This window comes from Pogoniulus pusillus, chromosome 28 (genome assembly GCF_015220805.1).
Source record: "Pogoniulus pusillus isolate bPogPus1 chromosome 28, bPogPus1.pri, whole genome shotgun sequence".
In the NCBI taxonomy this organism is placed as follows: Eukaryota; Metazoa; Chordata; class Aves; order Piciformes; family Lybiidae; genus Pogoniulus; species Pogoniulus pusillus.
Window position 1 is genome coordinate 16,625,843 of NC_087291.1, and position 21,892 is coordinate 16,647,734.

At 48.1% G+C, this 21,892-nt stretch overlaps 1 protein-coding gene across 3 annotated transcripts in view; it reads left to right on the forward strand.

Annotated features, from left to right (window-relative positions):
• The window catches only part of SLC25A13 (solute carrier family 25 member 13), a 117,254-nt gene that overhangs the window by 88,120 nt on the left and 7,242 nt on the right, over nucleotides 1-21,892 (forward strand). For all 3 annotated transcript variants that reach the window (XM_064166988.1, XM_064166989.1, XM_064166990.1), the window contains one exon: nucleotides 14,466-14,606. In XM_064166988.1, the coding sequence (XP_064023058.1) occupies nucleotides 14,466-14,606 (141 nt within the window). The remainder of the gene's footprint in view (nucleotides 1-14,465; nucleotides 14,607-21,892) is intronic.

The following is a 21,892-nucleotide window of genomic DNA, read 5'->3' on the forward strand; positions in this document are numbered from 1 at the left end:
TGGGTTTTGTTGCCTATAAAAATACCTGCAGCTTCCAGATTTGCACCGTGCCTGACACCTACCCTCAACTCTGCTCTCTGCTCTGCTTTTAGGGCTCTCATCGCTCATGCAAATCCTACACAGCCTTTAGCATCACGAAGCTAATAAAAAGCTTCATTTCCAAGTGAGTGGGAATGAGATTTTTAGAGCCAGGATCTGCTGAAGCCTCTAACCCACAAATCTGACTTGACCTCCTTGAATGAAAAAGTACCCAAGTGTGCTAGGTTTGATTTCTGCTAATGCTCTAACTTACCTTCAGGGCTTCTTCAATGAAAGGATGTTCTTGGGTAAGCTCTAAGTGCAACCTGAGATCTTTTTATTTGTTTGGGTTGTTGTATTTTTTATAGTTAGGATAATCCTGAAGTTTTTGTAGGCTTTTTCCCCCCCTCCCAAGTCTTCCAATTAATTTTCTCTTTTAAGGCAACACTCGAGCTGAGCTGCTTGCTTCTTTTGAACTTCATTCACTCTAAGGCTTCTTTTTTGTCCAAAACAATGTAATTTTTTTTGATACAGCAGTGCTCATCCTCCTTAGATTTTGATCTCTACTAACTTACTGAAAACTCTGTATAACAAAGTGGCATGAATCTATAAAGTGGCCTAAATATTTTTGGGGCGTGTGTGTGTGAGGTTTTACCTTTTAACACGAAGTCATTTTCCTTAGTTCCTTGAATAGAGCAGCTCTATTTATTTATTATTTTTTTATCAAAAAAATTAGTTCATATTTATGTCTGGAAGCAACCAGGAAAGAGATGGAAAGTAAAGAATGAGCATAAACCGCGTTGGAGATGCTAAGGAAAACAGAAGTATTCCAGCACGACTCCAAAGTGCTATCTAATATACATTGCCTTGTTTGTCTGTAGTAATACAATTATACAGGCTTAATTTTCAGGCATAAAAAGGGAGGAGGGGAAGCATTCTGCTTTATTAACCTTTCCTCCTGCTCTCCTTCCTCCCCCAAGCACACACAGACGCATTCTTTTCCCTCCCAGCTGCTCAGTGTGCGCTCACTGTTAGCCGGTCGCAGTCGTGCGGCGCGGTACAATTACAGACCCCGTAGAGCACTGCTTTTATTTCAGTTGTCAGGACTATTTGAGGCATATTTCTAGAGACTTTATAGGGATTGTGATGAAGTTAAAAGGGATTGTGATGAAGTTAAAAACGCATTGGACCCGCTTGGACAACTTCAGCTCTGCCGCGGAATGTTCGGTATGGTTAAGACGGAGTTCGTCCAGAAAGTGCAAAAATCCTGCCCAGGCTGAATTTTCCTGAAGGGCTCTGATGTGAAATTCCAAACGAATTGTGCCAAAGGACTGATCCAATGCAGACAGTTTTGTTCATTTGCTTACAACGTTTCGGTTTCAGAGAGTAGTAAAGTCCACAGCTGAGCTGCGTTGCAGTGGAGGTAGAGGGTGTATGGGCTGCAGTTCCCCCTCCTCTTACTGCGCAGGCATTTCTAAGTTGCAGGCTGAAGGAGACTGACTGAAGGTTTCCTTCTTCTGTTCATTATTCAGAAGCCTCAAATCTGATCAGATTCTGTTTGGCAAGGAAAGCTGAGCACAAGCCTTCATGCTCCCCTTACTTTTCCTAAGGTAAAGTGAAACTGAACATTGCCTGTGCCGGGAGGGATGAAAAATAATCTCTGCATAAACATCTGAAGTAAAGAGCCAACTGCTGTGGCACAGGAAAGTTTTGGTGTCCTCTGCTGAGACAGTTAAGTGGTGATGCTCAGCTGGGTGGTGACTCATAGGGGCTTGGAAAGCAACTGGCATCTTGAATAGATTTCTTCTCAAAGGTCTCTTCTCCCTGTATCCAGGGCATCTTAACTTCCATTACATTCGAGATGAGTACTCTACCTGCAGCTTTAAAAGCCTAACATCCGCATTTCTTGCTCAAGGCAACATTCAGAAGCTCCTAATACTTCTCCCCCCACCACCACCACCTTGATTAAATTTGAATCTATTTTCTTTTTACATAAAATCTATGTTAGAAGTCATTTAAGATAATTAATACAACCTAACAGAATATACTGTAATTAATTTGGGGCTTTTTAAAGCATAGCTTTCTCCTCACAACCACTCTAATTGGAGTTATTTTCAGTGTGCTGAAAATAATTTCAACTAACTGAACACACACACACCCCCCCCAAAAAAAAAAACCCAACCCAAAACCCAACCCAGCTTAGATCTGGACTGAAATTTGGATCTTTTAAAACAAGAAATCATTTGCTGAAGCTTTCACTCAGTTTAGTGGCTTCAGCAAAGCTCATTTTAAGGAGTCAAGGCAGAGCTCTGGGTTGAATTTTGCTTTTGGATTCATTTCATTTTTTTCCCAGAGGTATTTTCACTCTGGGTTGAATTTTTGCTTCTGGAGTAGTCAATTTCAGTGTTTCTCCACCAGTATTTTCACTCTGGGTTGAATTTTGGGTTTGGAGTAGTCAACTTCATTTTTTCCCCACAAGTATTTTCACCCTGGGTTGAATTTTGTTTCTAGAGTACTCAACTTCAATTTTTTCCAGAGGCACTTTCACTCTGGGTTGAATTCTGGGTTTGGAGTAATCAGTTTCATTTTTTTCCTCCATAGGTACTTTCACTCTGGGTTGAATTTTTGCTTCTGGAGTAGTCAATTTCATTTTTTTCCCACAGGTATTTTTCACTCAAGGTTGAATTTTTGCTTCTGGAGTAGCCAATTTCATTTTTCCCCATAAATATTTTCACTCTGGCTTCAGTTTTGTTTCTGGAGTAGTCAACTTCATTTTTCTCCATAGATATTTTCACTCTGGGTTGAATTTTGCTTCTGGAGTACTCAACTTCATTTTTCTCCATAGATATTTTCACTCTGGGTTGAATTTTGCTTCTGGAGTAGTTAACTTCATTTTTCTCCATAGATATTTTCACTCTGGGTTGAATTTTGCTTCTGGAGTACTCAACTTCATTTTTCTCCATAGATATTTTCACTCTGGGTTGAATTTTGCTTTTGGAGTAGTTAACTTCATTTTTCTCCATAGATATTTTCACTCTGGGTTGAATTTTGCTTCTGGAGTACTCAACTTCATTTCTCTCCATAGATATTTTCACTGTGGGTTGAATTTTTGCTTTTGGATTAGTCAATTTTTTTCCCCACAGGTATTTTCCTGTAAGAAATCAGAAGTGTTTTCCACTTTTCCTTCCTTTTTCATTTCCTTTCTCCTCTAAAACAGAAAGAGAGAAAACTTTCCAGGCCGTGCAAGGAGGATAGGTTCGGGTTAATGCCTCTGACGGCAGAGCCGCACAATTCCGATCTCTTGAAAAAGCCTTTCCCCCTCCCCTCCCCACGACATACTTCATATTTTTTTCCTTTTGAGATGTATTTTTCCCTATCATATCAGAGATACAATAATTTTCCACGAGCATACATTAGAGTTTAAAACATGTCTTTGTTTTGACAACTGCATTTTATTCCGCAGCCCCTTCCTCGCCTTACTCCTTTTACCGGCGGTAAAATATTTTTGTGTTGAGCAGTGCAGGTTCAAAAAGAAACAACAAACCAACCCCAAACCAACACTAAAACACAAAGCCTGAAGCTTGCAGTCAGGAGTTAAAAAAAAGATCTCCCTTTCTGTGAGGAATCAGAAGCTATTTTATGATGTCCCAGTAATTTATGACGTGACCAAGAAATAATGGCTCGTGGTTTTAATGCAGCTACCAAGCCTTAAGACTTGAAAGGTCTGTAAATCATTAAATGATTCTACACCTAGTCAAAATAGACAAGCAGAGCAGACAGAGCCAAAATGTTAACATATTTGACAAGTCTGTAAGTTAATTGCTTTTATAATGCCAATCAAGGAGGCTCCACTTTGATTTTTTGGCTCGGCTTCTGAGAACGGAATTCCCTGTAACGTGGAAAAGATCAAATCCACAGGGTAATTATTTTTTCCTCCCCCCCCCAACTACTGCAAGCTTGGTCAGTGCCTCTAAACCAACCCATCCTCCTGTTTGTTTCTGTTTGGCCACCGCAGGGCAGTTGTCACAACTTGTATCTGAAGGAGCAGGAGCGAACTTCTCCCGCTGGTTGCAGTTCTAGCTACGTGCGCTCCGCCGCCAGCGTTCGAAGGAGCTCACTTCTGTGTTCTCTGTACACCTGGATGGTAACAAGGCTGTGATTCTGACAGCCTTTGCTAGCTGAGCTGCCCCAAGGAAAGCTGCAGCCAGATCAAGAGAAGGCTGTCCTTGGAAGACAAGGATTAGCCAGAGAGAGAAACACAGTTCTGCCTGAGCAGCATGAAAGCTGTTTCTGTGCTAGACTGGTCGGGGTAGTGAAAAGCAGATGATTGAGGGCTCAGGAAATCTCCTCATGATCTGAAGAAAAGGTATTTACTAGATGAACTCTTGTGGCTGAAGGGGGCTATCAGACTCCTCTGTAGATAGGACCACAGACCAGAGGACACAAAATAGCATGAGATGGCTTTGTCTGGATTTTGGATCAATAGGAGATTTAACCAAGCTTTTGAGAGTGCAGCCTGCTTCGCCCCTGGCGTACAACACCGCGGCATGAAGCTTGTCGCCTTTGAAAGCTGTAAGGAAAAGTCACTTTGGACAGATGTCTGCTGCTCAGTAGCTTTGCTGGCAGCAGGCAAGTCCATAGTGAGATCAGCTCTGCAGCAGCTCGGTGCTGCAATTCGTCTGATGCTCTTGGGAGCAGACTTTTGGAGGCGGTTTGAAGCGCCACAGTGACCCTCCGTAAAGCTGGCTTCTGTCATAGGCTTGGTATGTGGCTCTGTAGTAAATCATTGCATACTTCTGTGCTTTGCTTGCCCTTTATTACCCATCGAGGATGGTAATTCTTCCATTCTTACATCCCTTGAGTGCATTTTTCATTTAGATTTGGGCTGGGTTTTGCCTTTTTGCTGACAGGACACAACCTTTCTTTGGTGCATCCAAGGCTCGGTGCTTTTAGGAGCGTTGCCTTCAATTCGGATTAACAGCCCAGGAAAACAAACTGCAGCTGGCAAAGAGCAAGGGCCTGGGACAGTGCTTAGTGCTTGATATTTGGTGTGGCTGAATGTGGTCAGCAGTGGATTCAAAGTTTTGGGGCTTGGCACCTGCTGGTATTCTTTCTTGTCAGCTGAACCAACAGCCCAGGCGCGGTGGAAGCTTTCTTGTTGCGGAGGTTGATTTTGGATAATTATGTAATGTGTTGCTTGTGTGTTTTAATGGTTGCCATTAATTGCCCTAATTGCTATCCCTGGGTGATACTGTTGGGAAATAGTAACTCTCTAATAGCAGGAGTACTCCTTTTCTTCACCCCTGAAGCCTTAAGAGGTGATCCTGTGACGAGCCGGATGGGATGCAGGAGAAGGATGTAGGCTGATCTTAAATGCTTTAGGCTGCGAAGAGGCAAAGGGCTGTGATTTGAGGCAGGTAATGTGGATAGTTAGAGGCACAAGAGCAGGTCACTGGTGATGAGAGGAGAAGAATCTGGTACTTGCCTCTGCTATGGAAAGCACAGAATTCCCTTCTGGAATTGCAAGCTGTGTTCTCAGCAGAATCCACACTCAGAGCTTTCAAATGGAGATGTGGAAGCCTTAGGGACAGTTGGGTCTGGTGTGCTCACTTCTAATCTCATAAGGGTGCTAAAAGCAGTTCCATCAGAAAGAACAGGAATTTCTTGCCTTAGACTAAGGAGGGGGTTGCAAATCTGTCCCTTTTCCTGGGAAGTTTATTACAGGGTGATTGGAACAGGTGAAGAAGTAGAAAACATTTCTCAGTTCTGAAGCAGTTGTTACAGAACTGTTGTGGGTTGGTTGTTGGGTGGTGTTTTTTTTTGTTCACTACACAGTGGGAATTTTTTTTTCCCCCATGGATAAAAGAAAGAATTAAAATAGCTCAACTGTTTCTCCTTTCTGTTTAGTAAAGGAGGAAAGAGGAGGCTTGTGACAGACAGGGCTGTATTAGTGTACAAGGCTATACTGCCATCGAGAGGTGTTGGGTGATATCATAACCAAGTGCAGAGCTGAAGAGCTCCAAGAGTGAGGGTTAAAAACCAACAACAAAAGGAGCTTGGTTTAGGTCATTTCACATTTGTGGAAGCAGACTGAAGATTTTATAGGCATGCAGATTTCTAGCTGGGTGGCTTTGAGGGGCTCTTAGATGGCAGAGATTAGTTATTGCCCTTTGCATTTCCTTGCTTTACGTCAAGACCGCAGGAGGTCAGATGTTAGTTCAGAATGACAGGAGTCAGAGAATCACAGAATCAGAGAACCAAGCAGGTTGAAAGAGACCTGGGTGGGCCCTTGCAGGTGTAATTATCTATGCAGTGCCTTCAGCTATCTACTCTTAGAAAGAAAACTGCAATCTTACTTTTAATCATGTGATAGTAACTTAAAAACAGTTTATTTCTTTCCTAAGAAAAGGACAAGAAGAGAAGAGAGATACATCAGAGCACATTTGTAAACTTCAGTCTAGAGAAGAGAAGGCTCCAGGGAGAGCTTATTTTGGCCTTTCCCTACTTAAAGGGGGGCTATAAGAAAGATGGGGACAGGCTCTTCAGTAGAGCCTCTTGCAACAGGACAAGGGCTGATGGTTTTAAACTAAAAGAGGGGAGATTCAGACTAGATTTAAGGAAGACATGTTCTGTGTTGAGGGTGATGAAACACTGGCACAGGCTGCCCAGAGAGGTGGTGGATCACAGGATGTTAAGGGTTGGAAGGGACCTCCACAGATCATCAAGTCCAACCCCCCTGCCAGAGCAGGACCAGAGAATCCAACACAGGTCACACAGGAGCTGGAAGTCTCCAGAGAAGGAGACTCCACAACCTCTCTGGGCAGCCTGCTCCAGTGACCCTTACAGTAAAGAAGTTCTTCCTCATGTGGATCTTACCATGCTGCAGTTTCCATCCATTGCTCCTTGTCTTACCCCAGGGCACAGGTGATCAGAACCTGTCCCTTCCTTCCTGAGCCCCAGCCCTCAGACATTGATAGACATTGATCAGATCTCCTCTCCAGACTTAACAGCCCCAGGGCTCTCAACCTCTCTTCATCAGGCAGTGCTCCAGCCCCTTCATCATCAAAGATCACATTGGGTGCTTCTGTGCTCCACAACCTCCCTGGGCAACCTGTGCCAGTGTCTCACCACCCTCACTGCAAGGAACTTCTTCCTAACATCCAGTTTCAATCTCCCCTCTGCCAGTTCAAACCCATTCCTCCTCATCCTGTCATTACAAGACCTTGTCAATAGTCCCTCCCCAGCCCTCCTGGAGCCCCCTTCAGATACTGGAAGACCACTCTAAGGTCTCCTCCAAGCCTTCTCCAGGCTGCACAGCCTCAACTCTCTCAGCCTGTCCTCACAGCAGAGCTGCTGCAGCCCTCAGCATCTTGGTGGCCTCCTCTGGACTGGCTCCAGCACTTCCATGTCCTTCTCATGTTGGGGCTCCAGAACTGCACAGAGGACTCCAGGTGGGGTCTGAGGAGAGCCAAGGGGCAGAATCCCCTCCCTTGCCCTGCTGGCCAGGTCTCTTGCAACCCAAACTAATTATGATTCAGTATAGGAGAGCAAGAGAGTGTTCCTGGGAGTCATCTGTGTTAAGCAGCTGATGAAGCTGATTGCTGTGACACTTAGCAGAGGAATCACTAAGGCTTGAGCAAGCTGAGCTTAAGCTGCTGTTTCTTCTGGCTAAAAGAAAAAGAATTTAAAAATCAAGTCCTAACCTTTGGGAGCACCTTTTGAGATGAGACAGGCTCTTAGCTGAAGAAGTTAGCAAAGAAGGCAGTGTTCTCAGAAGGAATGAGCGGTGATGGGATATGCTGTGCTGTGCTGTGCTGGTGATGTTTAGGCCAGGTTTGTTTTTTTTCTCATAGCTGTTTGTATCAGCACCTTGAAGAGACTGTTCTGGGCTGCTCCATTCAAGAGAGATGTTGAGGTGCTGGAAGGTGTTTGGAGAAGGGCAGCAAGGCTGGGGAGGGGCCTGGAGCACAGCCCTGTGAGGAGAGGCTGAGGGAGCTGGGGGTGTGCAGCCTGCAGCAGAGGAGGCTCAGGGCAGAGCTCATTGCTGTCTGCAGCTGCCTGCAGAGAGGCTGTAGCCAGGTGGGGTTGGGCTCTTCTGCCAGGCACCCAGGGACAGAAAAGGGGACACAGTCTCAAGCTGTGCCAGGGCAGGTCTAGGCTGGATGTTAGGAGGAAGTTGTTGGCATTTGAATGGGCTGCCCAGGGAGGTGGTGGAGTGGCTGTGCCTGAAGATGTTGAAGCCAAGCCTGGCTGGGGCACTTAGTGCCATGGTCTGGTTGATTGGCCAGGGCTGGGTGCTAGGTTGGACTGGCTGAGCTTGGAGCTCTCTTCCAACCTGCTTGATGCTATGATTCTATGATCTCTTGCATTGCATTTACCATGCAAATACCTCGGAAGGAAGACAAAGGCCTCCTGGCCTGTGATTGCTGCTGCTGGTTTGGAGATCAGGGTGCGTGGAGACTCTTAGGAGCTGGGTGGGATGCAGACACTGGGCAGGCAATTAACCTCTTTACCTCAGATCCCCTTCTCGTTAAACCAGAGTCATTGTACTTCACGGGAGCACTGGGAGGAAGTGCCATTAATATTGATGAGATTCCTAGGCCCTGTGCTGATGAATAACACAATAGGAGTTAGCAGTACTAGACAAGCAAGAAGTAATTTCATTAGAGAGCATAGTAGCCTGCTCCTCTTTACTCCCCCCCAGCCCCAGTTTGAGAGGAGGGAGCTACAGTTACCAGCATCAATGGTTAAATAGCAGCGAGCTCCCCACCAGGCAGCTGTGCTTGTTACTGCTGGAACTGGCTCTGCGGGGCTGACAACCCAACCTTCACCTCCATCAGCCAGCAGGCAGGTGGTAGCAACCCTCTCCCGAGCCCCTCTGGCAGGTATGGTCAGGCTGATCGCTGCTTGGTTTGTGCAGTGGATCTCTGAGCTGATGCAGAGGGTGCCAAAGGTCGTGCAGGGAGTTCTGGGCAGAGCTGTGGGATGACTTCACTGGAAATTTCCAGCCCTGCTTTGTGGGCAGGAGGAGCAGTCATCCCTTTGGGTAAGGCCTGGAGCTGCAGGTCTGGGTGCTGTGCAAACGTGAAGGCAGGGAGGTGGGTAGCTAATAATAGCCTCAGTTTTCAAACAGCAGGCTGGAGCAGAGCAAGTCTGCTGTGGTACAGACTCAGAGCCACAAACATCTCATCCTGCAAGCTCACCTCACACAGCTGCAGAATGCATCGGGTGGGAAGGGACCTCCAGAGGTCAGCCAGTCCAAGCCCCCTGCACTCAGCACATCCTCCACTGCAGCAGCTTGCTCAGAGGCTCATCAAGCCTGATCTTGGCTATCTCTGGGGATGGGCTCTCAACCACCTCCCTGGGCAACCTGTTGCAGTGTTCCAGCAGCCTCCTGCTGCACAACTTGTTCCTCACAGCCAAGTTCAATCTGCTCTGCTCTCATTTCAAACCATTGCCCTCCTCTTGTCTCTGCAGGCCTTTGCAAACAGCCCCTTTGCAGCCTGCTTGGAGCCCCTTCAGGTCCTGGCAGGCTGCTGTTAGGTCTGCCTGGAGCCTTCTCTTCTGCAGGCTGCACACCCCCAGCTCCCTCAGCCTGTCCTCACAGCAGATGTTCTCCTGCCCTTTCCTCTGATTTTGAGTCAGAATGAAAGCATATAATTTCTGAAGTCAAAGCAATGGGAAGTAACTTCAGTTGCTAACACATACAGATGTTTGTGTTTGCATGTCCAGCCTGGCTGCCTCTCCTGATCTAATTGGAGATGTCCTTAACACAGGAAGGACATGGAGCTGATGGAGCAGGTCTGGAGTACCACAGAAAGTGATAGTGGGGCTGGAGCAGCTCTGCTGTGAGGACAGGCTGAGGGAGCTGGGGGTGTGCAGCCTGCAGAAGAGAAGGCTCCAGGCAGATCTAACAGCAGCCTGCCAGGACCTGAAAGGGCTCCAAGCAGGCTGCAGAGGGACTGTTTGCAACGGCTTGTAGGGACAGGACCAGGGCAATGGTTTGAAATGAGAGCAGAGCAGATTGAGCTTGGTTGTAAGGAACCAGGAGGCTGCTGGAACACTGCAACAGGTTGCTCAGGGAGGTAGTTGAGGCTCCATGCCTGGAGATGTTCAAGGTTAGGCTGGAGAAGCTCTGAGCAAGCTGCTGTAGTGGACAATGTCCCTGCTGAGTGCAGGGGGCTTGGACTGGATGAACTCTGGAGATTTATTCCAGCCCAAACCATTCTATAGTACTACTTGGAGATGTCCTGCTCACTGCAGAAAGCTTGGACTGGATGACCTTTGGAGGTCCCTTCCAACCCAAGCCATTCTGTGTGTGGTGGCATGTAGGAACACCAAATATCTGTCATACACAGACCAAAGTAGTTCTTATCTAGGAGGAAGTTGTTGTCAGAGAGAGTGATTGGCGTTGGAATGGGCTGCCCAGGGAGGTGGTGGAGTGGCTGTGGCTGGAGGTGTTGAAGCCAAGCCTGGCTGGGGCACTTAGTGCCATGGTCTGGTTGATTGGCCAGGGCTGGGTGCTAGGTTGGACTGGATGAGCTTGGAGATGTCTTCCAGCCTGGTTGATTGTATGATTCTATGACCTCTGCAGTTTGGGTTTTAATTGTGACACTTGGCCAAGATGAGTAAATAAGTGGAAAAACCCCAAGGTTTTTGTTAGTTTTGAATGCTTACTTCACAGCTTTCCTTTAGAGTGCCAACCTGAAGTCAGCCTCTGTGCCAAATACTCCATCAGGCTGATTTCTGATGGCAACAGGAAAAGCAGTTTTATATGTGCCAGGGTTCTGTGTTTGGTGTAAAAGCAGTTAAATGAAGCTGTGCCACTTTGCAAGTCAGAAGCAGCTGAGTTACACTGAAGCTACACTTTCCTTTATTTTTTTTTCTTGCTTCTGGTCAAAATAGGAAACATTTGGGATATTTTGGGGGTTATGTAAAGACTTTAATTTGCAACCACACTCTGTGTGCTCAAGCCTTAAGTGGTAGGCAAGAGCAGTTGTTGGTGTGATTTGCCATTTCTTCAGCTCATTATTTAAACCATGTTGCTGCTCGTTGTTTGAGCTGTAGTCAGATCTGAGCTGTGATTGATTCCTTCAGCATTTGGGTCATTTGAAAGAGATGTGCACAGAGAGTCCATGTGCCAGGCATGGCTGGGGGCAAGGCCTTCTAAATGCAGCTTCTTTCGGTGTCAGAGAGTTAGAGTGGCTTGGGTTGGAAGGATGTTAGGGGTTGGAAGGACCCAAGGAGATCATCGAGTCCAACCCCCCTGCCAGAGCAACATGGATCTCAGAGGAACACATCCAGACAGACCTGGAAAGGCTCCAGAGAAGGAGACTCCACAGCCTCTGGGCAGCCTGTGCCAGGGCTCTGGGATCCTTCCAGGAGAGAAGTTCCCCCTTGTGCTGAGCTGGAACCTCCTGTGCTGCAGCTTCCATCCATTGCTGCTTGTCCTATCCCAGGGAGCAGTGAGCAGAGCCTGTCCCCCCTCTCCTGACCCCCAGCCCTCAGATAGTTATAAACATTGATTAAATCCCCTCTCAGTCTTCTCTTTTCCAGACTAAACAGCCCCAGGTCCCTCAGCCTCTCCTCATCAGCCATGCCCTCCAGTCCCCTCATCATCCTCACAGCCCACTGCTGGACTCTCTCCAGCAGATCCCTGTCCCTCTTCAACTGAGGAGCCCAAAACTGACCACAGTACTCAAGATGAGGTCTCACCAGGGCAGAGTAGAGGGGAAGGAGAAGATCATCCAGTTCCAAGCCCCCTGCCATGGGTAGGGACACCTTCTAAAGCTGCTTGCTCAAGGTCTCAGCCAAGCTGCCCATAGGCTTGGAGCCTCCCCAGCTTCTCTGGGCAACCTGTTGGCAGTGCCTCCCCACCTCATGGGCAAGAATTGCTTCTGAAGGGCTAAGCTCACTCTTGCTTGAGTCACAGAAGCAGTCAGGGTTGGAAGAGACCACAAGGATCATCTAGTTCCAGCCCCCCCTGCTGTGGGCAGGGACACCCTACCCTAGAGCAGGAGCCTTTGCCCTTTGGTGGCTTCAGAACCCAGAGAAGGACATAGCTGCTGGGCCATAGAATTAAGTCATGAACAGAAGGTAGAGTGGAGCTGTGGAATTGGGACCTAGTGCAGCTGGGCTGCTTTACTGCTTCCAGACTTTGGGGTCTTCTTTCAGACTTTGGGGTCTTCTTTCAGATTTTGGGGTCTTCTTTCAGATTTTGGGGTCTTGTTTCAGATGTTGGGGCTCTTGATTCAGATTTTGGGGTCTTCATTCAGATTTTGGGGGTCTTGTTTCAGATGTTGGTGTCCTCTCATATTTTGATGTCCTTCTTTAAGATTTTGGGAGTCTTGCTTCAGATTTTCAGGGCTCTTGTTGAACAATTTTGGTGCCTTGTGTCAGATTTTGGGACTCTTGTTTCAGATTTTGAGGGTAATCTTTCAGATTTTGAGGTTCTTTCAGAGTTTTGGTGTCTTGTTTGGATTTTGGGGTCTTCTTTCAGATTTTGGGGGGTCTTTCAGATTTTTTGGGGTTCTTGTTTCAGATTTTAGTGTCTTAGATTTTAGGGTTCATGTTTCAGATTCTGGTGTCTTGTTTCAGATTTTGGGGCTCATGTTTCAGATTCTGGGGCTCATGTTTCAGATTCTGGTGTCTTGCTTCAGATTTTTGGGGTCTTACTTCAGATTCTGGGGCTCATGTTTCAGATTCTGGGGCTCTTGTTTCAGTTTTTATGGTTCATGTTTTACATTTTGGGGCTCATGTTTCAGATTCTGGTGTCTTGCTTCAGATTTTTGGGGTCTTACTTCAGATTCTGGGGCTCATGTTTCAGATTCTGGTGTCTTGTTTCAGATTTTGGGGCTCATGTTTCAGATTCTGGTGTCTTGCTTCAGATTTTTGGGGTCTCACTTCAGATTCTGGGGCTCATGTTTCAGATTCTGGGGCTCTTGTTTCAGTTTTTATGGTTCATGTTTTACATTTTGGGGCTCATGTTTCAGATTCTGGTGTCTTGTTTCAGATTTTGGGGCTCATGTTTCAGATTCTGGTGTCTTGCTTCAGATTTTTGGGGTCTCACTTCAGATTCTGGGGCTCATGTTTCAGATTCTGGGGCTCTTGTTTCAGTTTTTATGGTTCATGTTTTACATTTTGGGGCTCATGTTTCAGATTCTGGTGTCTTGTTTCAGATTTTGGGGTCTTGTTTCAGATTTTAGGGCTCATGTTTCAGATTTTTGGGGTCTTGTTTCAGATTTTTGGGGTCTTGTTTCAGATTTTTGGGCTCTCACTTCAGATTTTGGGGCTCATGCTTCAGCTTCTGGTGTCTCGTTTCAGATTTTGGGGGTCATGTTTCAGATTTTGGGGCTCTTGTTTCAGATTTTGGTTTTGTTTTCTTTTTTTTTCTTCAAATGTTGGGGCTCTCCTTTCAGATGTTTAACTCAGGACCTGTCAGTCCAGCAGAAAGGTTATTCCTTACATTGGCTAACTGTGAATGAGATGAACTTGAGGAGTTCAAGCTAGCAGGGAGTCTGAAATGCCTGCCAGCACCGTGTTTGAAGTTTACCTTTCCAGAGCACTTGAGTGATGTCTTCCCAACACATGGAGAGAGAGGTCTTAAAAATATTTAGCAGTTCTGCATTAGTAAACTCTTTCAGCCTCTAAACCACCTTGTCTTTGTTTCCTGGTGCTCAAATAATGATGTGGAGCTCAAACTCTGGAAGCAAGCAGCATTTAATGGCACTGAAACTGGGAGTTCAAGGGGTTTAAAAAGCCAACACTGTTTAGGTCTTGTAGTGATAGGACGAGGGGCAGTGGTTTGAAGCTGCAGCAGGGCAGATTTAGGTTGGACATTAGGAGGAAGTTCTTTACAGTGAGACTGGTGAAGTACTGGAGCAGGCTGCCCAGGGATGTGGTTGAAGCCCTGTTGCTGGAGACATTCAAGATCAGGCTTGCTGTGGCCCTGGGCAGCCTGCTTTAGTTGGAAATGTCCCTGCTGGCTGCAGGGAGGTTGGACAAGATGACCTTTGAGGGTCCCTTCAGCCCAATGCAGTCTGTTTCACAGGATTCAGTGCAGTGAATCCTGTTCTCTGTTTCTCAGTGCTGCCATCCACATCTCAGTTTTCTCTGCTCAGTAACTGATGTCCCCTTCCACTTCATTGCCTGCCTTACAAAGTGTTCTTAGCATGTCAGTGTTGCAGAGACTGGTGTTGCTGACTGCATTCTTGCAGCAAGAACTGAGCTAACGACTGAGGTACTGCAGTGGCTGACCTGCTCCCTCTCTCTTTTCCCTGCCTGGAGGAGGGTGGATTCCTTGCCTTGTGAGCTGCAGTTCTATTAACTGCTCCTACATTCTTGTCTGCTGATAGCTTGCCTGACTGCAGCAGGATTAACAGTGGCTGCTCTCCAATTTGACAAGCAATGCAATGGGTTAATGTGCTGCCTTCCTCTTCTCATTTCAGGCTGGTGGTTCTCAAGTGATCTTCACCAATCCACTGGAAATTGTCAAGATTCGCCTGCAGGTGGCTGGAGAAATCACCACAGGCCCACGAGTCAGTGCCCTCACTGTGCTGCGGGACCTGGGCTTCTTTGGGCTCTACAAGGTAAGCTCTGTAACGTCCAGGCATGGCCTTCAAAGCCACTTGTGGTCAAGACATCATGTCACTGCTCTCAGAACCTCACCCAGGTGGAAGCAACTGCTCTAAAAATATTCCTTGCTTTGTGAATCTCATTTTTCCCTGAAAAGGGAAGAAATGGTCCTGAGGGGGGTTGGAGCATGTGGTTCTTGTGGACCTTACTCAGATTCCCTTTCTCACTTCAGCAGGTGTTAAGTGTTGTTCACTGAGGATTAGTTTGTGATCCCTGATGTAAAAAGGAACTTCTTTTCAACTGCTCCATGACACAGTGCTTGCAGTTTTGCTCCTCTGTGTTGGATTCAGCAGATGTCATTGTTAAACTGAGTGAAGGGAATTAATTGCAGCACAATAAGAGTGAAGAAATCCAGGCAGTGGGAGCCTAGAATAAAAACAAACTCCTCAGGCAGGCTTCCCCTTGTGCTTTAGCAGAGCATTGCCACAAGTAATACCAGGAAGAGCTGCAGCTGAGTGCATGCTGCAGACTCTGCAGCTCTGCTTTCTACAGGGCTGTCCTCACAAGGGTGTGTAAACGTGGAGGAGTCAGGTTGAGTGTGCTCACAAGGGTGTGTAAATGTGGAGGTGTTAGGTTGAGTGTACTTACATGGGTATGTAAATGCGGAGGAGTCAGGTTGAGTGTGCTCATAAACATTTATTAGCTCCCCTCTCAGTCTTCTCCACACTAAGCAGCCCCAGGTCCCTCAGCCTCTCCTGATCAGGCAGTGCTCCAGGCTCCTACTCATCCTCATAGCCCTCCATTGGACCTTCTCTGGCAGAGCCCTGTCCCTCTTAAAGTGGAGAGCCCAAAACTGAAGACAGTATTCAAGGTGAGGTCTCACCAGGGCAGAGCAGAGGGTGGGAGAACCTCCCTTGATCTGCTGGACACACTCTTCCCAATACAGCCCAGGATGTGTGCTGCAAACAGTGTGAAGGTTTAACCTACTGCCTTCAGCTTCCATCCCTGGAAGTTTTTAAGGCCAGGCTGGATGTTTTTCTGGGCATCCTGATCTAGTGGAAAGTGTCCCTGCCTGTGGCTCGGGGTTGGAGCTGAATGATCCTTGGGGTCCCTTCCAACCCTGACAATGCTGTGATCCTGTATGGGAGAAGCAAGAGAGCTGTTGGAGTACTTGAAGATAGGCACTGCACACAGTACTGAAACCAAAGCTGTGATGAATCCTTTAGAGCTCCCTGTGGTGTCCCTTCAGTTCCTGCAGCCTGCTTCTTGGGTGGAAGCTTCCCCCGTCCACATTTATCCCAGGCACTGTTCTTCTGCCTCTTCCTTACAGCACTGCGGCTATAAAGATGCTTCAAAACCACCCAATGAGCTCCACAGCCTTGAAATTCCATCTCCAATCCTTTTAAATTGTTCTCTTACCATGACAAAGTGGAGGCCTGCCTGTGAGGAGCTGTCTGTGTGTTTTGGCCTGGAGAGAAGCTGCAGGTCTGAATAGGATTGGGTGGGGAGTTGGTTTTGTCCTTTAAATGGACTTGCTGATTTTTGAGGTGTTTTACTGAAGCTTGATGCTATTGTGTCAGCTCTCAGCAAATGACATTCTGGCGTTGAGCATTTACACCTGAAAACCTGGCTGTGGCCAGCAGCCTGCAGCCCTCAGGCTCTGCAGGAATGGAGGGCAGCTACTTTTATGTGGACTAGTAGAAGTAAAACTTCATATGAGGAGAGACAATGATGAATTAGTTGAGTGCAATTAACATCTCTTTCGGTGGTTCTTCTTTTCCTGAACCTATTTTCTTGGTGGCTAAGTAAAATTTGCTACATTTGCCCCGGGTTTAAAATGCTATTAATGCCTTTGGTTACATTATGGATTCATTCTGTTTACTTGAGTAGCTCCTCAGGGGAATACTGGCAAGGAATATACCTGAACACGAGCTGGTTACAGCTCTGTGTTGCACTGAAACAGGCAGTACCAACTCTCAACCTGCTCTTAGGTGGTGTTCTTTGAAATTAAGCCCCCCCAAAAGCAGTTCCAATTGAGAACCTGCTCTACAGAAGTGTTCTTTGAAGTTAAGCCCCCCCAAAGCCAGTTACAACTCAGAGAACCTGCTCTTCAGATGTGTTCATTGAAATTAAGCTCCCCAAAAGCAATTCCAACTCAGAGAACCTGCTCATCAGAGGTGTTCTTTGAAATTAAGCCCCCACAAAGACAGTTCCAGCTAAGAGAACCTGCTCTTAAGAGGTATTCTTGGAAATTAAGCCTCCATAAAGACAGTTCCAACTAAAAGAACCTGCTCTTAAGAGGTGTTCTTTGAAATTAAGCCCCCAAAAGTCAGTTCCAACTCAGAGAACCTGCTCTTCAGAGGTGTTCTTTGAAATTAAGCTCTCCAAAAGAGCAGTTCCAACTCAGAGAACCTGCTTTTAAGAGGTGTTCTTTGAAATTAGGCCCCCATAAAGACAGTTCCAACTCAGGGAACCTGCTCTTCAGAGGTGTTCTTTGAAACTAAGCCCCCAAAAATCAGTTCCACCTCAGGGAACCTGCTCTACAGAAGTGTTCTTTGAAATTAAGCCCCCCAAAAGCAGTTCCAACTGATAGAACCTGCTCTTCAGATGTGTTCATTAAAATTAAGCCCCCAAAAATCAGTTCCAACTCAGAGAACCTGCTCTACAGAAGTGTTCTTTGAAATTAAGCCCCTCAAAAGAAGCTCCAGCTAAGAGAACCTGCTCATCAGAGGTGTTCTTTGAAATTAAGCCCCCCCAAAGGCAGTTCCAGCTAAGAGAACCTGCTCATCAGAGGTGTTCTTTGAAATTAAGCCCCCCAAAGGCAGTTCCAACTGATAGAACCTGCTCTACAGAGGTGTTCTTTGAAATTAAGCCCCCCCAAAGGCAGTTCCAGCTAAGAGAACCTGCTCATCAGAGGTGTTCTTTGAAAGCAAGCCCCCCAAAAGAGCCTTTCCAAGGAAGAAGTGCTGCAGTGACTGTCTGCGAGCTGCTGGCACAGCATTTTGCTTCCTCTGGCTTGTGCTGACTCAGTTTGATCTTTTTGCTTGGTATCCACCTTAGCTGAATTGAAAGAACCCTGGAAGCAGCTGTTAACAGCATTGCCCTTTTACAGCAGGAAAAGATTCTGCCCAGCCCTTGAAAGCAGATTGCCAGCAACAGTTGGCTGGCCGTTAGCAGAACCTGTTAGGTGCTTTTGGGGGGGACTCCGATTCCATAAAGGGTTAAAAGAAAAAAAAAAAGGTCTTTTGTAGGAAAAGCCAAGAAGAAATGCGGGAAGGCTGAAGAAATGACATGCTGCCTATTGTTTGGGGCTGCAGGATCAAACCAACAATCCCACATGCCAAATAAATTCTAAACCTGTGTAAAAGGAGCAAAAAAGGGAAGAGAAGAGGGGGTTGCTGTAAGTACAGGTGCCAGGAGCATTAAATAACCCTGCCAGACAAGGTGCACCACTGTTGTCTTGAGTGCTGCGAGGTGCCCCCGGTCTGGCATTTTTCCCCCTGCAGCAGACAATGTGCATTCACTGCAGGAGACTCGGCTGAGCCTGCGTCTCCCAGACCTGCCGGCTCCTTCTGCCCAACCCGACACAGAGCTGCCTTTGTCACTCTAATTACCCTCCCCTTGTAGTAGGAATAGTTTGTTTAGAGCCTTATTTGCAGGTAGAGCTGGTAGGAGCAGGAATTAGCATGCTAAAGAACCTGCCCCAGCGCTGACTTTGGGGTTATTTATCCCAAGCTTTGACGATGAAGGTCGGGTGCTGGGTTTGGGTTTGGCTTTGGTTAGGCTTTTGTTGTTCGGTGAGATACTACCCGAGCTGAAGAAGCTTTAAGGTTATCACAGAGCTGGAAGATGAGGAGGCGAAGGGCTGCTGTTGTGTGAGCAGGGCTCAGGCCGTGATGTGTTGTAGGCTCGCCCAACGATTCCATGCCTGGCAGCTCTGCACCTTGGCTGCCAGAATTAAACCCGGGCCTTGGATGAGCCTTGCAGCTTGCTGGGCATTGATTAAAACTCCTTTTTGGCTTTCAGCACCTTGTCCACATCAAAAAGGTGCGAGGAGTGAAATAAATGCTGCTTGTGCTCTCCAAGATAACTGGGGCCAATCTCCCCTAAGCCTTCCTAATTGGCCCGGGCTGCTGGTGGATGATTAAGCTGGAGTTAAATGAGGCCTGCTTTTAAAACAGGCTCCCCAGACTTTAAACAGAACCACGGGGGCAAGCTGCAGGCTGCTGGGATGCTGGAGCAGAGCCAAGCTGGGGTTGTTATTCAGAGTGGATCCAAGGTTTGATCCGGGTTTGGTTTACACTGAGCCGACCTGGTGGATGGACAGGACTCCCTCTCTGCCTGCCTGAGCACCCATCGGTGGTGCTGGTAACCATGGGCTGATCCTGCCCCATGGGGGAGAGAGCTTTCTGCTGAAGGAGGAGGATATTAGCAGCTTGGGTTGACTGAGGAGTTGCTCACAGAATGCCAGGTTGGAAGGGACCCCAAGGACCATCTGCTCCAACCTCTCCAGGCTGCAGGACAGTACAGCCCAGCAGCCTGCCAAGCTGAGTCCCCCACTGCTGCCCTGGGCAGATGATTCCAATGTGCAGCTGTCCTCACAGGGAAGCACTTTTTCTGCAGCCCAGTGGGACTCTCCCCAGCAGTGACTTGTCCCCACCACTCCTCTTCTCTGCCATGGGACTCCTTGTAAAAGGGAACCTCCACCCTCTGCACTAACCCAGGCCTCCAGCTTGATCCAGTGACAGCAGCTGTGCTGATGTCTTGCTGTGGAACAGGCCCTGGGCTGTCAGCCTCCCCTCCACCAGGCTAACTTGGCTTCAGTCACACAAAGCCTTTGCAGTGTGTCCTCCTTAACTGCAAGACACTGACTGGTAGGTTGAGGAGCACCAAGACCCACGCAGCTGCAGCCTCAGACTCCACACACTCACACTCCTCCAGTCTCCATCCTGCTGGCAACCACCCACAGTTGAAGTTTATTGATTTCTCTAAGCCATTTTAATTATGCTATCTCAAAGCATGAAAGAAATGGAGGGGGGGAATGTGCTTAGTGTTTAATGACAGCATAGCCAAGGAGGTCCAAGCAAAGGCAGCAAGGAGGGCTGCTCAGGGGGAACACCTCAGAAAGTTGGGTTTTCAGGGAGAGCTTGGTAAAAGCCTCATCTTGTCTTTTTGCCTGAAGATCTTCTCTTGAAGATCACTTCTCTAGGCTGGGAGGCTTGGGGCTGCTCCAGCAGAGTGTGTCCCTGCCCATGGCACTTTTGGAACTAGGTGATCTTTAAGGTCCCTTCCAACTCAAACCATTTGATGGCCCAAGCCAGGCCAGAAGTCTCATGCCAGTACACAGGACTGACCCTCTCCATGCCCTCAGGGTAAAGCCTGTGGGCTTTGCAGGTAGTTTTGCCCTGAGGAGAGCAGAATCCAGCCCGGCAGGGCATCGTGCCGTGGCTGCAGACCCCACTCAGCACCAGGGCAGCCACTGCAGCTCCTTCCAGGCATTTCCCTCGGCCTGTCTGGCCAGGCCTAACGAGAACCAGCCCCGAGCAGACAGAACCAGCTGAGAGCCTGAGCAGCAGGAGTCCTTAACCGTGAAGGGGCTGGCAGGGCACACAGCCTCTGCTCAGACTGCAGAGGTCACGCAGCAGGCTGCCAGGCGGTGGTGGAGCGCATGGGGCCGGGGCAGAGCTGTCTGCTCCCCAGGCTGGGTGAGGCTGTGGCTGCAGGAGGCCTGAGCTGCAGCTCTAGGGCTGGCTGCAGAGAGCTCTGCCTTGTCTCAGAGGCACTCTCTGGCTGCAGCCTGCACTTAGGAGCATCACTTGGGAAGTGCCTGGCAGCACCTGGTTTTCCTGCCACGCATCCTGCTCGCCCACCCCTGCCTTGCCTCCCTGAAGGGCAGCTGCTCAGTTCTGCCACCTTTGCAGCCTTCTTTGGCTTTGCTTGCTAACCAGCCTGCAGCTTGGATAAGCAGTGGCTTTTAGCTGCTGCTGCAGTGCAAGCTGAGCTTGCAGCTATGGCCAGGCATATCATTAGGCTGCATCCAGCTCTGCAGTCCCTGCTACAAGAAGGGTATGGAAGTGTTGGAAGGTGTCCAGAGAAGGGCCACGAAGATGAGCAGAGGGCTGGAGCTGCTCTGCTGTGAGGAGAGGCTGAGGGAGTTGGGGCTGTGCAGTCTGGAGAGGAAAAGGCTCCAAGGTGACCTTATTGTGGCCTTTCACTATCTGAAGGGGGCTACAAGAAAGCTGGGGAGGGACTTTTTAGGCTTTCAGGGAGTGACAGGACTGGGAGGAATGGAACAAAGCTGGAAATGGGGAGATTCAGACTGGATGTTAGGAAGAAATTCTTCAGCATTGAGGGTGGTGAGAGCCTGGATGGGGTTGCCCAGGGAGGTGGTGGAAGCCTCATTCCTGGAGGTAAGGCCAGGCTGGATGAAGCTCTGGCCAGCCTGACATAGTGTGAGGTGTCCCTGGGCATGGCAGGGGGTTGGAACTGGCTGATCCTTGTGGTCCCTTCCAGCCCTGACTGATTCTATGAATTTCTGTGGCCATTAGCCACAGAGCCCTGTCCCCTGTCTGGCACCCAGCTGTGCCCTGGCAGACCTGCACACAAGAGACGTTCAGTAACAAGGGCATCCCAGGAGGGCTCCTGGAGAAACTTCAAGCAGTTACACCATGACTCCACCCTCGTTTCAAAGAGAAGAGGCTTAGGTTGCTTCATGAAACATTTCTGTCTCAGACTTGAAAGATTTTAGCCTCTTCCCAAAGCCACCTCCTCTTTGTGCCTTCCTTCTGGGCTCAGTCCTGCTGGGCTCAGGCTCTGGCGTCCTCTGCATCTCCAAACTGAGGAAAGGCAGACTGCAAGTAAACCAGAGGAGGTTTAGGCTGGATATTAGATGTAACTTTGTCATTGAAAGTGTTCTCAAAGCCTGGCACAGGCTTCCTAGGGAGGTGGTTGACTCCCCCCATCCCTGGAGGTGTTTCCAAGAGGCAGAGCTGTGGTGCTGAGGGCCATGGTTTAGCCCCAGCCTTGGCAGAGTTAGAGAGTGGACTGGATGAGTTTAAAGGTATTTTCTGCCCAAAACCTGAAATGGAAATGAGAGGAGACAGATCTGTCCTTTGGCTCAGGCTACTTCAGACCTAACTTCCCACTGCAGGTGACCTGCAGAGCTCCAACACAACATTTTCTGTGTTAGCAGCAAACAGCTACAACACTGAGGAGGGAGAACAAGTAGAGACAACATCAAACAACCCAGCATCCTGGAATGGTTTGGGTTGCTTGAAGCCTTGAGCTCTGTGGTAAAGGG